This window comes from Peromyscus eremicus, chromosome 1 (assembly GCF_949786415.1).
Source record: "Peromyscus eremicus chromosome 1, PerEre_H2_v1, whole genome shotgun sequence".
NCBI lineage: Eukaryota > Metazoa > Chordata > Mammalia > Rodentia > Cricetidae > Peromyscus > Peromyscus eremicus.
Genome location: NC_081416.1, coordinates 67,129,422 through 67,146,002, shown reverse-complemented (window position 1 = coordinate 67,146,002; position 16,581 = coordinate 67,129,422). Strand labels below are relative to the sequence as shown.

The 16,581-nt window shown below is 46.8% G+C and overlaps 1 protein-coding gene across 1 annotated transcript; it reads right to left on the bottom strand.

The window, feature by feature from the left end:
- Positions 1-1,569: 1,569 nt before the first annotated feature.
- Positions 1,570-15,978, bottom strand: Clrn3 (clarin 3). The gene is made up of 3 exons (XM_059250497.1): positions 15,663-15,978; positions 6,264-6,443; positions 1,570-1,954 (listed from the first exon to the last, which is right to left on the bottom strand). Exons 1-3 carry the CDS (start codon positions 15,889-15,891, stop codon positions 1,683-1,685), a joined length of 681 nt encoding a protein of 226 aa, XP_059106480.1. The 5' UTR covers positions 15,892-15,978; the 3' UTR covers positions 1,570-1,682.
- Positions 15,979-16,581: the final 603 nt, after the last annotated feature.

Genomic DNA, 16,581 nt, shown 5'->3' with positions numbered 1-16,581 from the left:
AAGGTGTGTGTGAGTCCATCACCTGCTGCCTTCACACATAGCAAAGGCACCTCACTTCACCTCTCTTTGTAAAGCAGGATTCTGATATATATATATATATATATATATATATATATATATATATATATACCAAAATTTTTAGATGAACAATAATGAGTCATTTTAAATTTTATATTCATGTGTTTATTTTGTGTATTGTATAGAGAAGCATGGTTGTGGCTATGGGCATGCACATGCCACAATGTATGAACAGAGATCAGAGGACTACTTGTAGGAGTCAGCTCTTTCTTTCCTCTATGTGGGTCATTTAGAATGGACTAGGGTCATCAGGCTTGGTGGCAAGCACTTTTACCCACTAAGCTATTGTTGCCCAAATCCAAACTGTGTAATAATTTAGTAGTCAGTCCACAAGCTAGCTCAGTAGGTCTCACATGGTAGAAGAGAGAACCAACTCCTGAAGCTTGTCATCTGATCTCTACACACAAAGAGACACACAGACACACACATCATGGCCTATGCACATGTACACACACACAAAGAAATAAAGTATAGTAAATTTTTAATAATTTAATAGATAAGAGTAATCTTGAGTTAGTAGGACTTCAAGGTGGAGTGTGATCGAGATTGTCCCTTCAAAAAACAAGCACAAATTTGTAACAACATGTTTGTTTCATTTTTATAGAGCTAGGGATGGAACCCAGGGCCTTGCACATGCTAGGCACTTTAGTGCTCTCCAGTGGAGGGACCCCCAACCCTAAGCAACTGTTTTTATTGGAGTTAAGTGAATGTTCATTAAATGTCTGCCTAGGCTGCCTGACAGTAAACTCCAGGAGGGTGAGGACTCAGCATGGTGCTGCCCACATTGTGGGGACCCAGCTCACACCTCTAAGTCTGAGTGTTGAAGGCCATTTATCCTTAAGGACTTCATAGGATCCACTCCTTGTCGCAGAGCTACTGCTTCACAACTCCATCAACACATGAAAGGGGTCACTTTCCATTGTAAAATAGTCAAGGCTGAAGGGTTCTCAGTGAGATTTTCAAAGGAAATATCCTCCTGGAAAAACATGTAGAATAAATGTTGGTGCCTTTCCCATTTTGCTGGTTGTCTGTCTACTGGAAAAACTGACCACAGTGACTATATTTCACCTCTAACCAGTTCGTGCCAGGTTTCCCAAGGCCTAAATTCTACACGTGTCTAGCCCTCATTAAAGGAACTGAGCCTGCAGGGTCATTTCATCCTTTATCTTTTTGTATCTAACTCTTGACTCTGGATAAACAAGCTCAGAATGCCTTTGTTCCTACAGCAGGGAGAAATAACTGGTCCTTCCTACAGACAAGATCATGGGGGCTACAGTCCTTTGAGCTGGTCACAGGAAAGGCAAAAACTCAGACTTTTATTACTGTGGATAACAAGGCCAGGAGGGAAGGGCCTGCAGGCCCCAGACCACCCCCTCTGGGAGCACTCTAGCCCACACCCTTCCCCACTCATTACCCTGCCCTCATGAGAAAACTCTTTCCAGGAGGATAGCCGTAGAGAAGTGTACAAGCATCGCCTAGGAAGGACATGGTATCATGGTTACAGAAGGTATCGCACCTGACAGTCACTCTACCATGCAGATTGTCCAGAGGAGCTAGCCGGTTACTACTGGCAGAGACAGTGCGAATATGATGCCAGACGAGACTCAGAATAAAATGCCATCCCTGGGAGCATATTCCACCGGCTTCCTCTGCTCCTGCTTCTGCTGGTATCGGGCCTTCTGATAGAAAATGATGATGACCACAGTGACAATATTCAGAAAGATGACAAGCAGAATGAGCCAAAATGAGTATCCGTAAGTGTGGGTTGTTCTCTCGTTGACGGTGTCTGGGTAAAGCTTCTGGGACAGCTCTTCTGAGAGATGGTTGGATTCTGTATTCCCCACGAACAGTAACATGGTCAGGAACACAAAGGATGCTGAAAAGAAGATTGAGCTTCATAAATGACACCATGAGGCATTCTTAACGTTATTTTTGTCCGTACATGTGTGCATGTATGCATGTGCCTTTCTGTGGTATGTGTCTGAATGTGAACAGGTGTATATGCACATATGTGGAAGCCAAAGGACAACACCAGCTGTTTCCCATTTATTTATTTGTTTGTTTGTTTGTTTATCTATTTATCTATCTATTTATTTATGCAGAGAGGTCAGGGTTTTCCACTGAACCTGGAACTCCCTGTTTCAGTAGCAAGCCTCCAAGATCCCCCGGTCTAGTGTCACTGCCCACCCAGGGATGTGGTTACAGATGTGTACCACGTGGCCTGGCTGTTTTCTTGGGTGCTGGGGATCTGAACTCAGGCCATTATTTCTTTGCAGTGATCACTGTATTCGTTGAACCATCTACCTGTTCTTGTGATACATGTTTTAAAGTTATTTTAATTATTTACATGTATATGAGCATGTGTCTGTGTGAGTGTATGTACACATATATGTAGGTAGTCACCTACAGGGACCAGAATAGGCCATCAGATCCCTTGGAGCAGATGTTAGAGGCATTTGTGAACCACCCATTGTTGGCTGGGGGTGGGGGTGGGGGGTGGGGGGGTGGGGTGTGTGTATATTCCAACTCAGGTCCTTATGATTAGGGACTGGGCAGCAGTCACCCTTAACTGCTGAGTTATCCCTCTAGCTGTGCACAGTCCCAATGCATTTTTAATATCGCTTATTTTCATTATGTAATACATTATAGGCATTTATTGAATAGTGTTCTAATGGGATTCTATAGTGTTTCAAGATGAAGGAGAATGTAAAAATAAGATGTAAGGTACAAACTCGATTCTAGGCCCGAAATTCCAAATATCATTCAGGGAAGTATCTAATCTGCAGGCTCAGATCCCATCAGAAGCTGACGCTAGGTGACTGGCCTACCACAGCCTATGCCCTAGGGACACATATGTAGCAGGTGTGAGTGAGTGGACAGGGGATGGAGAGTGGATACGGTGAGTGTACGGGAAGGTGTGAATGGACAAACAAGACTTGGTAAAACACCAGCATCCTAGGTGGAAGAAGCCACCTCCATAAGAGCAGGGGTGGGCAGTGGGTCACCCCCAACTGTGAGGGGTGCATCCCACCAGGAGCAAGAGAACCACAGGCTCTGGAGTGCTGGACATGGACGCAGGGAAGCTCTGGACAGCTGCTGCAGCTAGTCTGCTCTGCATGACTCAGCTAAGTGTGGCCTTGAACCAGGAAGTATCTACAGCAAAGCAGACCAATAGCTGCTCAGATGGGTGAGAGGCAGGTAGTAACCAGGAGACATGAAGTCTCTCTTTGAGCTGGTGAAAATGTTTGGAAAATGATGGTAGTGATGTCTGCAGTGTCTAAGAACATACCAAAAACTCAAAGAACAGTGTGTTTTAAGTGGGTAATGTAAGTGGCAGGTGATTCATATACCAGGGACGCTGGAATGAAAAAACTTTTCGAGGAAGGTGAGGATGAGGATAGATGCTCATGCCCCGGTAGGGTCTGACACATCAGGGGAATCCCCAGGATGAAGTCTTCTAGGATCCTTCCTCTGCTGACGTACACAGAAATGTGCATTAAAGCTTAGTGAAGTCTCGGGCATCGGTTGTATCCCAACCCACAGGCAGGAAAGCTCCCCAAACGGTCCTCTGAGGGAAGCTAATTAGTGGGGTTTGCATGAGGAGAATGTTTGAACAGCCCTTGATGACACACCTCACCCACAAAATAATGGCTTTATTTCTTAATTATTTGTATGAACAAAAGTCCCGTTCCTCTGATGCTCACTGGGCGCCTCTCACACCTTCATTATCCTTCATTTTCCTCTTGTGAAGTTTCTTATAAAAGCTTAATTAATCATAAAGGGGTGGAATGAACACAAGGTTAATGCCTTTACCCTAAAGTGGATTGTCTGGAGCTTTGATTTGCCTGGGGAAGGGCTGGCATGTAGACACCTTGCCTATCTGGGTCCCTTAGAGGCAGATGCCTGGAGCCTTGGGCGCCACATCACTTCTAGTTAATTGATTATCTTTCCTTTCTTCCTTCCTTCCTTCCTGAAATACTGGAGATTCAATCTAGATCCTTGAAAACAGTAAGCAAGTACTCTACCACTGAATCACACTCCAGCCCTCTTTTCATGATTTGTATCGAGCAGGGCCTTGAACCCCCTCTGCAGCCAGACAGATCTTGACCTTGGGGGTCTTCCCACCTCAGCTCCCTAAGTACCTGGGAGTATAGGCCTCCATCTAGGCCTGGCTAGCTGCACATCTTCTCCAGAGCTGTAGACTGGAGGGCTACTGGAGGCTGGGAGCAGGCAGCAGTGAGCTGTTCTTCAAGGCTTGGGGACATGGACTTCTGGAGGAGCCCATCCCTGCTGGGCTATGATACCTGCTCATTGCTTCCTATGTTCTCCTGTTGAGGATGTCTGGAGCAGACAGTTTGTGACAGTCTCTCTGGATCCAACCTCCCCTCCGCCTACCTTAAAATCCCCTGTGGCCAACTCTGGCCACACTGGGGCCAGTGTGGGCTGAGGTCAGGGGGCACAAGCCTCAGGTGGTGTTATTGCTGTTTCTTTCCCTTAGAAACCAACCAGGTAATCCACTTCCTCTTCTACCCACTGGGCCTGCTTACCGCATGCAGCCCAGGAAAGCATGGGCAAGCCTAGCTCCACAGGGGATTTTGGCATTCTCCAGGGCCTTAAAGTCAGTCTGACAGTAACCCTCCCTCACAGTGCCCCAAAGGCTAGGAAGCTCCATTGTTAATGATGCACAGAGGCCCTTCTGCAGGATTAGCCGCTTGCAAACCGGTTCTTACTAAACCCTGTAACCCTCCAGATAAGGGCAGAAAATTAAAGGCTCTCTGAGGGTGTATGAGGACAGAATCTGGCTTATGAGCATCAGGACACAAAAGGCTACCCCCAACTCCTGTGCTTGCCCAAAGGCCTCCTCCAGACCCAGCTCAGAATGCAAACCTGCCCCTTATATACCCCTTCCAGGTGTTTTTTTTTTTTTTTCTGCTGACATCACCGTCTCTCCTTCTGAGTTAGAAAATACCCCTGAGGCAGAAGTACTGTGAGGGGAACTCTCTCCCCACAGCATAGCTCTGTGTGACTAGACATAGGCAGGCTGAGGGGAGACTGTCTGGACTCGTTTTCCTCCGCAGACGTGTGTGGGGCTCTGACACTTGTGCAGTCAGCCTGTCCTCCCCTGCAGGGGAAGGAGATGAGACTACAGCCTCAAAGGGCCAGCTGGCAGCCCCATGGGCTGCAGAGAGACTCAGCCTAGCCTCCTGCATTTCCCCTTCTCCTCTGGGCACCCACCCCTCGTCCCTCATGTGCCTCTGAGGCTGGGGAAAAGCTGACCCTGGACCCAGCTCCAGTATGGACAAGTGTTCTTAGCCAACTTGATGGCCAGTTTGTCTTTCTGGGCTTCAGAGACTGATCAGGCCATGTCAAGGTGTGAGTCCATGAGAACTGGGCCCAGGATGCTCTCCTGACTCCTGGGATATGGCAGGCCTTTCCTCTAGAGCTGCTGCTGGCGGAGTCCAGGGTGTATACAGACAAATGACCTTTTAGAGAACTGACTCAACTGTGTAGCTATAGACCACTGATTTCCCACACTGGGAAATCAATGTATACAATGGTGAAGAGAAACAGATTGCCCACAATGTGATCTCCAAATCCAGCCATGTCGGAGGCCTCTGCTTCTGTTGGATCCGAGTTGCATGAACAAGACTAAGAACAATTAATTCATTGTCTAGCCTGGCAGTGAGTGAGGTCTGGTGGCTGATGGAAGGCCCATGATGCTAGGGACCTATATCTGGATTTGTAACCAAGTCCCCTAACCTTTGGTTCTCAGTCCCACTAGGCAGATGTGGGTGGGGATTGCAGTACATGGACAAAGCCCACAGAGTCTTTTGTCTGAGTCACAGCATAATCCACTTCCCATCTGGACTCCATCCTCCACCCAGGTACCCACCTACAAAATAACAAAATCACCTAGCAACCACACGATATCCTAGCCCACAAGAAGAGTGTTGGCCCTAGATGGCATCCTCCCTCGCTCTGTGGCTTAGCCACCCAGGTGTGGCATCTCTGGAGTCCAAGTTTGCCCCTTGTGAAGGCAAGAAGGAGAACAATGTGTGTTCATGAGCATGCATCAGTGTGCGTATGTGTACACCTATGTGTGCACGTGTACACATGTATGCGTGTGTATGCCCATGTGTATGTGTGTGCATGTATGTACACTTGAGTCTTCTCAGGAAACTCACCACTGAGTCCATTCCAGGTGTAGACACCCATAGGTCCCAGGAACGTCTGGTAAGGGTTGCTGATGCTGTTATAGAAGGTGAACACTGAGCTCAGTACGGAAGCTCCCAGACTCAGGATCAGGAATATGACTGCCACCAAATGCAGAGACTTCTGGGAAGAATTGCCCAATATCCCTAAAACTAAAGCAACATTTGGTGAATGCCCAGTGCAGAATACAAATCCTAAGTGCAGCCAAGCTAGAGAAGGTGTGGTGTCAGAGAAGGAAGCAGTATACCATTCATTCTGCAAGAAGAAGACGGCTCAGTCAGTAATGTGATGTAGAAGCATGGGATCTGTGTTTAATTCCCAGAACCCACCTAACAAAGCCAGTTGTGGGGGTGAGTACTTGCCATCTCACTGTTGGGGAGACAGTTGAGACAGGTGGATCCTGGGGCTCACTGGACAGCCAGTCTGGTTGAATTAGTGAGCTCCAGGTTCAACCAGAGACCCTGTCTCAAAAGCCAAGATGGGCATCACTGAAGAATAGCATCTGGGGCGGGCGGTGGTGGCTCACGCCATTAATCCCAGCACTCGGGAGGCAGAGGCAGGCGGATCTCTGTGAGTTTGAGGCCAGCCTGGGCTGCCAAGTGAGTTCCAGGAGAGGCGCAAAGCTACACAGAGAAACCCTGTCTCAAAAAACCAAAAATAAATAAATAAATAAATAAATAAATAAATAAATAAATAAATAAAAATAAAATAGCATCTGGAGTTGACCTTTTACCTCCACATGCACATATATACATATGCATGTGCACCTGCATATACACACTGAGTACACATATACAGACAGGAACATACACGAACACACAAGAATGGGACCACATCCATCATGGCAGGCCAGTCAGTGGCTTTACTTGACTGCATAGTCACAGCCCTGAAAGCACCTGGATGTTTATCTTAGTTGTCAAGTTCTAGCAGAGGGTGTCCTTCATGCCTGCAGCTTCCTCACTAGTGACCTCTTCCCTCAGAGCCCGGCCCGTAGATAGGTGGCAATTCCATCGCCATCGCTTTCCTTCGGGTCTGAGAATTAGTTGCTTCTGACGGAAACCCTTAGGGTGGGTCACTGTGTAAACTCATGCGCAGTGAGGATCCCATAAACCCCGTGGCTTGGAAGAACTCAGGGAGCCAGGAGCAGCTGACAGAGAAAAAAAAGCTGGAGAATAAAGGCTGGCAGAAACGACCAGAGAGGTGCTAGCTCACAGCTTACAGTGGAGACAGAAAAACGTGTCTTGCTGGGGCAAATCAGGGGCCTTTCCCTGGGTCCAGACTCCATGTCCCTGTCCCTGACTCAAACCCTGGAGACAGCTGGGAACACAACCCTCTGGTTCACCCTCAGACTTCTGTCTAAGCTTAACACACTTCACGAAATAGCACCTGCATGTATCTTAAATGCAAAGAAGCTCCACGGGGGTTCTACACTCATGGAAAGCACAATGCAGGTGCGCTGGGCTGTGAGTCATCAGACCCACAGGGCTCCTGAGCTCTAGCAGCCGTTTTCCAGGGCACCTAGCTCCCCCACCTCCTGCTCTACTTCCACACAAAAGACCAGACATGACAGGTGTGCTCCTCCTAGGTGTGCCGGGCATCTCTCCAATGGCTGTCAGGGGATGTCAGGATCCCACATGAAAGTATTTAGAGAGAGTCTATGAAGTCCCGAGGAAAAGACAATCAGGGAAAGAGATTGTGGTGCCAACTATAACAACACTAACAAAACCACTGGAAACTGCAAGCCACAGTAGCCACAGAGGGATAAGTAAGAACAAGCCAAAGGCTCCTTCTTCCTCTTCTTCCTCTTCCTGTTTCTCTGGTCCCCACAGATGTGGAGATGTTCACATCCTTAGCACAGCACCGCTTTAAGGAACAGGAAGTAGCCAGGCAGACCTGGATTCTTCGTTTCCAGGGCCGTATGTGCTGGCTCCTGCGGGACAAGAGGAACTTCAAAGCATCTGCTGAACCATGTCCTACCGTTTGCCACCATCACCCCCTCTTTGCAAGGCGCTCCTCTCTGTCCTGGACTGAGGCAATTGTTGAGAAGTTCTCCGTGGGTCAAGGCGTACTGTGCATGCCCTTAATTTCACCCATGCTCTGGATGTTCAGTGTAGAACCTGCATACCATGCGCCTGGGGCTCCTTTCTGACTCTTCAAGGAAAATGAGAACCCCCATATGACTGCGAGACTTGTGTAAGAAATGGGGGCCTGGAGAGATGGCTCAGTGGTTAAGAACACTGGTTGTAATGGCAGAGAACATGAGTTCGATTCCTATCACCCACATGGTGGGTGGTTCACAATTATCTGTAAACTCTAGTTCCAGAGGAGTCAACATCTTCTGACTTCCATGGGCACATGGCACACACATATACATGCAGGCAAACCATAAAATAAAATTAGTAATTCTTTTTTTTTTTTTTAAAGGAATGGTCTTTACTGAACTGTGTTTCTGAGAGATCTGAGTGGACCCAGGACCCCAGGATCTGACATTTACCTTGAGTAAGAGTATGTGCTTGACCCAGTTTGGGTGAAATCATCTTAAGTTTTAAGTCCTTGTATTTATTTATCTAAATCTGCAATGTCCTCCTACTAGACAAAGTAGGCATGAAAAGAGGTGGGACCAAAAAAATTGGGTGGTAGCAGAAGTCCTCCTTGAAGAAAGAGGAGGCACCCTGAGTAGTGTGTGACTGAGCCCAGAGCAGGTTATCTCCTGGAAGGAAGTGGCCTGAGGGCAGCAGCCACAGATACACTGCTTAACACAGGACACTGGCTTAAAGGGTAAAGCGATGAGCGGGAAAGAGGGGCAGGAGAGACAGGAACTCGTAGCATGTGATAAACATCAACTTGCATCCCTGGTAACCCCGGGAGAACAGAGCCTGCAAAAGAAGAGAAACCCCAGCTCAGCAGCCAGTGGACCGTGACCTCCTACCTCCACAGTAGAACATTTCACTGCTCAGATGCACTGGGGCAAAGCTCAGCTTCCATAGGCAACACCTCCTTGTCGCCCTGATGACTGGGCTTTTCAGTGACTTCTGCCAGTGACCCCCTTGGGGGATTGATCCCTGTCTTATATTCTCTACCCTGTAGCCCAAGTGAGGCTCTCAAAGACCACCTGGACTGGGGCTGCACTTGCCCCTGACTTAACCAAGTGGTGTCTCTTGCCTGCTTCTCCACGCTCTATGTAGATGCCATGTTTGGGAGGTTTTGCTGGTGCTAACTCAGTACGTGCCGATTCTGAAACTGGGGGGAGGTGACATCAGAAGAAGAATAGGAAAAAGCAACAGAGCTGAGACACACCCAGCCAGAGGTCCAGGCTGGTCCCTGTGGATGTGTCAGCTATTCATCATCTCAAGGTGGATCCACTTCCCCTTCCCCAGCAGCCAGGTCGGGAGGAAACCCTCGATCTCAAGGGAAGGTGACTGGGGACAAAAGAGCTTTCTCTCTCCTTGGCAGAGTTCTGCAGTCAAGGAAATAACTGGAATATTTAAGTCAAGAGCAGAAACCTGAGTGTCAGGAACATGCCCTGTGTCCCAAACACCTGGAATTCTCTGAGTATCCCTCTACCTCACTTAGAGCTGTAAGTGATGGGTGTTCATTTGCAACTGGAATATTCCATTAGAAGGTGACCATGAAGGGCTGCAGACATGGCTCAGTGGATGAAATGCTTGCCCTGAAGGCATAGGGGCCTCAGATCAACCCTCCCAGAGCCCATGTTTCAAAAAGAAGCCAGGCACAGTGCCTGTAATCCCAGCCCTGGGGAGCCTAGCTTGCTTGCCAGCCAGCCCAGCAGAATCAATCAGTGAGCTCCAGGTTCCCTTAGAGACCTTGTCTCAAAACACAAGGTGGAGGGGGTTGGGGAGATGGCTCAGCAGTTAAGAATGCGTACTGTTCTTGTAGAGAATCCAGCTTCCTTTTCCAGCACCTACTTAGAGGCTCTCATTACAGGGGAGCCAGTACCTTCCTCTGGTCTCTTTGAGCTCCTGCATCCACGTGGGGCACATAAACTTGTACAGGCACACATATATACACATGAAATTAAAAATAAACAAACAAACAAGATGGACGTAATTGGAAAACATACATACATTGTTGACCTCTGGCTTCCTTGTATATGTGCACACGTATGCACAAGCACTTGCACGTGACACACATGCACAAAAAGAAAAAGAAAATGACAATCAAATTTAGCTCTGCCTTGACTTTCAATAAGATTTAGCAGACATAATTTTCCAAAGAGAGTTAATTTGGGGCTGTTGACTCATACTTTCCTACGTACTTGGGGGGCAATTCATCTTAATTTTAACTGCTGCATTGTAAAACTTATTTCTGAATTCCATGCCCCCTAGGTATGACAGCTACGTCTTTCTAGCTCCTGCCTCCGAATTCAGACAATGATAGCTGAAAGTTTGGAGAGAGTTAGCTGGAACGCAATAACAATAACCCTCCCAGCATCTGACAGCTGCTCCCTCCCCATAAAATTAGCAGACACATGGCGTTCTTTTTCTTTCTTTCAGGGGACAAGCTTCTGAATCAGGAGTCCCCTCACAATTGGAGCTAATTGCCCTGATTCTGGTGTCCTCAGAAAGAGGCCAAGAGCAGGCAGCCACAGAGAGGACAGTAGATATCTCAGCTGAGCATCCAGACACCCAGCTCCCCACAGGACTAGATCCATTCACTCAGTCCCAGCGGCCATCTGCCCTCCACCTCCAGGTCTTGTTTTCTGTAAGTTCACAGACATTGAGTGTGATGGTTGAGACTCTCAACTTACAGAATCTAGAATTAGCAGGGACGCAAACCTCTTTGCATGACTGTGAGGGAGTTTCTAGATTGGGTTAAGTGAAGTGGGAGGATCCACCTTAAAGATGAGCACCAGCCTTCACCCTTCCCCGGCTCTCTGTTTTCTAACTGTGGATTCGACCGGCAGCCTCAAGCTCCTATCTTGGTGACTTTCTCCACTGTGATGGACTGGGGTTTTGTCAGATATTTTACCGCAGAAACACAAGTAACTAAAACTGATTCTTCAGACAGGAACTGATTCCACTTCCTCAGACACCTGGCCACCAGGGACCTGACTGTGTGTGATGCTTCCATTAGTGGGCATCACAGTATGGACAGATCTTAGAGCAGGACCTAGGCCCTCCCAGGAACTCACAGCTAGCACCTCAGCCTCTTGGACAGTTGCCAAGATTGTCTTGGGAGAAATGTGACTAAGGCCTCTGGTTTGGCCCCTTCCATTCCCTCCATCTCCTTCTTCCAATGTGGTCACATCTCTGAGAAGGGAAAAAGGGTAGACAGCCCTTCTCTAGGAGACACATTCTGATACATGAGATGAAGTCAGAGTAGGGAGGTAGGGTTTTCCTATAGTCTCAAGAAGTCAACTTCATTTATTCTTTACTTTGCAACTAGTTTCTGTGTTGTGTTTACCTTCTCAATTCAGTTCTGTTTAATAGTGCAATGTTGAGATCACAGAAAAGAAATAGGAGCCAGTGGAGACTGGGAACAAAGGAGAAGCCAGACCGTGACAAGCCCATCAGTGATAGTTGGTGATAGTTGGTCCTTGGCCTAAGTGCAGAGACCATTGAGCCTGACATTTGCCCTCAGCCTGCCTTGGTTCATTTGTAAGGTTGTGTCCTAAGCTGTCACAATAAAAAAAAATCAATTTCAAGCAGCCTACTGCCAAGGGGCATGAAAGTAATGCCCAAAGCTTGTGTCAACCTAGCATCTGGCCAAGGCAAGGTTGGGGACCACCAACCCTGAGTCAGAATTACAATCCATATGCCCTAAAATCACCCAGTGTATTAATCACTTTTTTTATTGCTACAATCAAGGGCTTAACAAAAGCAATTTAAAGGAAGGAGGGCTTATTTTGGCTCACAGTTTGAGACTACGTTCCACCATGGTTGGGGAAACGTGGCAGCAGGAGCTTGAGACAACTATACACACTGCATCTGCAGTCAGGAAGCAGAGAGAGAGAGATGAATGCTGATGATCAGCTCACCCTCATTTTCTGCAGCTCAAGACCTCTATCCATGAGATGATGCCACCCACATTTAGTATGCATCTTCTCACCTCAATTAACCCAATATAGAAACTCCCTCCCAGACATGCCCAGGGCTTGTCTCCCTGTTTCTCATTAGGTTGATAATCAATGTTGACCATCACACCTGATATTATGAACTAACTAGAATGTCCCCCACCAGCTTAAATTTTCAAGGCTCAAACTCCAGCCTGTGGCACTGTTTTAAAGGCTGTGGAAACTTCCAGAGACACAGACTGGCTACTAGAAGTAGATTATTAGGGGTAGACCTATGAAGGCTGTACCCACTTCGGTTCTGGCGTGTGTTCTCTGCTATCTGGTCCACACTATGTGAAGAGACTACCTCACACTGAACACAGCTCTGCCGTGCCTTTCCCACCATGATGGGCTGGAATCCCTCTGGAACCAGGAACCAAAACTAAACCCTCCCTCTTGCATGTTGTTTCTCTCGGATGTTTTGCCATAGTTACCTAGAAAATAATGCATCTAGTAAGATTTTTTTTTTTTTAAACAGGAGGAATGGGACCTGAATCTGGAATGTTTCTCGTTGGCATGGGAGGTCAAGTGCAGGGAGTCTCTGTATCATCCAGGAGATTATATCTCCAGGCCAGAGTCAGTGCCATGGTAATGTGGCTGTTGAACTGTCATGTGTCTACTAACTGAGATGCTCTTGGGACCAAGGTCAAAGAGACTTAGTGCCATGGGAGGAGAAATAGCATTCATTGAAATGCCAAAATAATTCTGTGAGGATGCTTGGTCTGGTGAGGATGTAGGCTGGGTAATACTGGAGATCCCATTCTGAGGGATGCTACAGCCATGTGACACATTGCCCCATTCCTGCCACCCTAGGGAAATAGTACACATCATGCCCCTTAGGCCCATCCTGTTATAAAGTACTCAAGAGTCAAACTGAAGGTGGCAGGAGGAGGCACACCCTCGTGAGTGTGAGCACAGGTCCTCCTATGAGTCCACAGAGCTGTGCTCCCCACCCCACCTCTAGCTGTTGTGGAGACTTACATGAGTGCAGGGTGTTGCATTTCAGCAGAGGAGGAGCTTCCCCTTGTCTTAAATAGGGAGCACTTCATGACAGGAACTGTGCACAAATCCTATCAGTTCCTAAGTCACATAGCAGATATTTTGAGCTGAAATTATACAGCTAGAACTTTAGGAGTAGCAAAGACCATCCAGTCATGGCTAGAGAGAGCTAAATGGTCACTTATCTGGGTATTAGACAAACCAGGACCCATCTAGCCAGCCTGAGCTCATTGTCAGCCCAATTCCACAACAGAAAGTTTGCTCACTGGGGCTGACTAGGCATCACCTCCATTCATTGACCCATTGTTGGCTGAATGATTTTGACACTTTACACCAAATACTATTGCCCATTCTGCTCTTTCACTTCAAACTCTATAGTCCAAATAGACACAATATGTTAGATTCCCCTGCCGAAGTATAACAGGGCCTGGTGATAAACATCACCGCCTGAGGATTTCAGCATGTCCCGGCCTTAGCCACAAAACTCAAACACTTGACTTTTCAAGGGGAAGCATCCATCTACCAGTGCCAAACAGGACTATGCATATTTCATTTTATACAGATTTAATTTTGCTACCAATGATTGGCTAATGATGTGTATTGCAGCCCTGACTTACTCGCAGAAGAGTAAAGTGTCCCACTTAGTAAATACTGGATTCTGTTGACAGGGTAAGCAACAGAGGATCTTTAGCATTCCCTACATGTTCTAAAAATGATGTCCTGTCTGGGAGAACTGTTTACATGTTCAGTGCTTACCACAGTCACAGGTATGGAAAATCCCATAGTCCCTGAGTGGCCCCTAGAAGCCAACCAGCAACTGCGCAGCATGTTCCTCCACTGGGTGCTTGCTGACCCTCTGTAGCAATGCCAGGTTGGACAATGAGTTTGAGGGGTGGTTAGAGTGTGGCTCTTCAGTAGCAAAGGATGAAAACAGAGAGAACCAGGCACAAGGGACACAAGCATTCTGCCTCTGTTGCTACACTAAGGGCAAGGACCGAGTTGGCATTGACCCCAAGCTGTGCTCCCTGTGACTGAAACTGTCCCTGCTCTCCAGACACCAGCTTACTCCCAGTCACATAGGGCTGATTTGCTAGGCCTGACCTTTCCTGTCCTTCTCTGGGCCTCCCTGGCCAGAGACTCAGGGTTTCCATGGAGGCCATCAATCTCTAGATGGAATCAACTGATCCCAAGTCGACACTGTAGACTTCTGTCTCAAATGTAAAGCATTTAAATCTGCCGGACGATTCACAAACAAACATGCTTTTGTTTTTGAAAAACGGTATCACTGAAGGGGCCTTTGAAACCATAGCTCCTGGTTGCTGGAGAGTCGGTCTCTAGGCTGCGGCCAGCACCAGGGGAGGGGAGAAGCCGCTGAAACCTCAGGGAAGATGTGGTTTTCCTACCGCTCAAAGACCCATTGGTAGTTAGAAACACATTGGCCCGGATTTATGGAAACCATTTCATTAGTGAATTATAAACCTTCTAGAACTCCATCCTGGAGTATGAGCACCCAACATGACACTGGCATAAGGTAGTAGATGGTGCTTACATCTCCCCAATCAGCTGTACAGACCCTGCACACATCACTATGCAATGCAAAGTCCACTTATATGCTATACAACGTACAGATGTGACTTTCACATTTCAAGAACCATAATGCCAGATCTCAAACTCTGAAACTCAAGTAGCTACATTCGCTTATCCTCAATGGTTTCTTATTTTGTATCTCCTGAGAGCAAGACATTATTATATCAGAAATAAGGAATAAATACGAATTCCTGTAAGTGATAGGATTGATAGGAATTAAATGTCATTTCCAACAATGATATAGTTTGAATACAAAAGTGTAAGCTCAAGAAGCTGAGAAATACAAACTGGATGTTGACATTTTCTGCTTCACATTTACCCTATGTGAGTACTTAGGAACTTCTGGAGGGAGCTGGATGCACCTCGTCAAAATCCATGGTCAACGTCCTTTAAAATGCTGCTCCTGCTGGTTATTAAACACCATAAAGCAACCACATACTTTAACTTAATTATTTACTTGTCAATAAACTAGATAGGTACATTCAAGCCGAGCGGCTGCTAGAATAGTTTAGACTCTAACAGTAACAAGATAACCAGTGCCAAAGAGTCTGAAATAATGCTAAAGAGTTTTTCAAAATTATGAGTTAGTCCACTGATAGCCTAACTCAGGGCTTCGAAGAAATTGGTTTTGAATGGCTCTTTGGTACAGATGTAGAATGATGGAAATCTTACCCACTCCTGCTCTCCCCATTCAAATGAGATGATCACTTACCCTCAAAGTTTTTATCCAGATCTTGAAGGCCTTCGTTCAAATCTTGAGCACTCGTACCACGGAAGAGGCCATAGGTGATGACAATGGTCCCATTGGAAATAGCATCTGTGAAGAAAATAGTGCTGGTGACCCATGCCTGTGTCCCCAGGATCGAGCAGATGACAACAACGGAGCCAAGGCTTGTGACAAAGCCAGATAGGAACAACAATGTCTTCTGTGTGGTCGGCATTTTCTCAGGAGAAAAGCTCCCTAGGATAGAACAACCACCACCTCAGAGTATTTGGGGGCCTTGTCATTTGGAGTCCAGTGTTTAGAAAGGAAGTCTAGTATTCTGTTGTGAATGTAAAACCTCTGTCTTCGTGGGAAGTTTTATGCTCCTGAACATTGAACTGTGAACAAGGCCATAAAGATGTGCGGACCCTGAACTTTGGTCTAGAACAAGCAGTTGCTATGGCTGCAGCCAACCAGCATGAAGAAGGGCTGGGCAATCCTTCCAAGACTTCCTCAATCACATGACTAATTTACAACCTTTATTGTGCCACGGAAGCCAAGTCAACCTCCTGTGTCAGGACACAATTTGAATTCTCAAATGATGAGAGTACAGACCTGTACCCCAAAGGGATGATAGCAGAAGACCCCAGCACCTTCGGGAATCACCTTCTATGATGGATTTGTCTTTTACTCAGATTCCCAAAGCAAACTTCCACCCTTCTAGGTTACACATCCTTATTCTTAGACCTTATCAGGGAGGGGTGCCCCTCAAATTCCCTCTTCCAAATGGCATCCTATTTGCATCTTATTTAAATGATAGCATCAGAGGGTATAACAGTATCAGTCTTTAGTACTCTGCTAAAAGTGGTTCTAAACATTCTTGTTTAGATCTCTGTCTTATTTACTTTTCTATTACTGTGAAGGGACA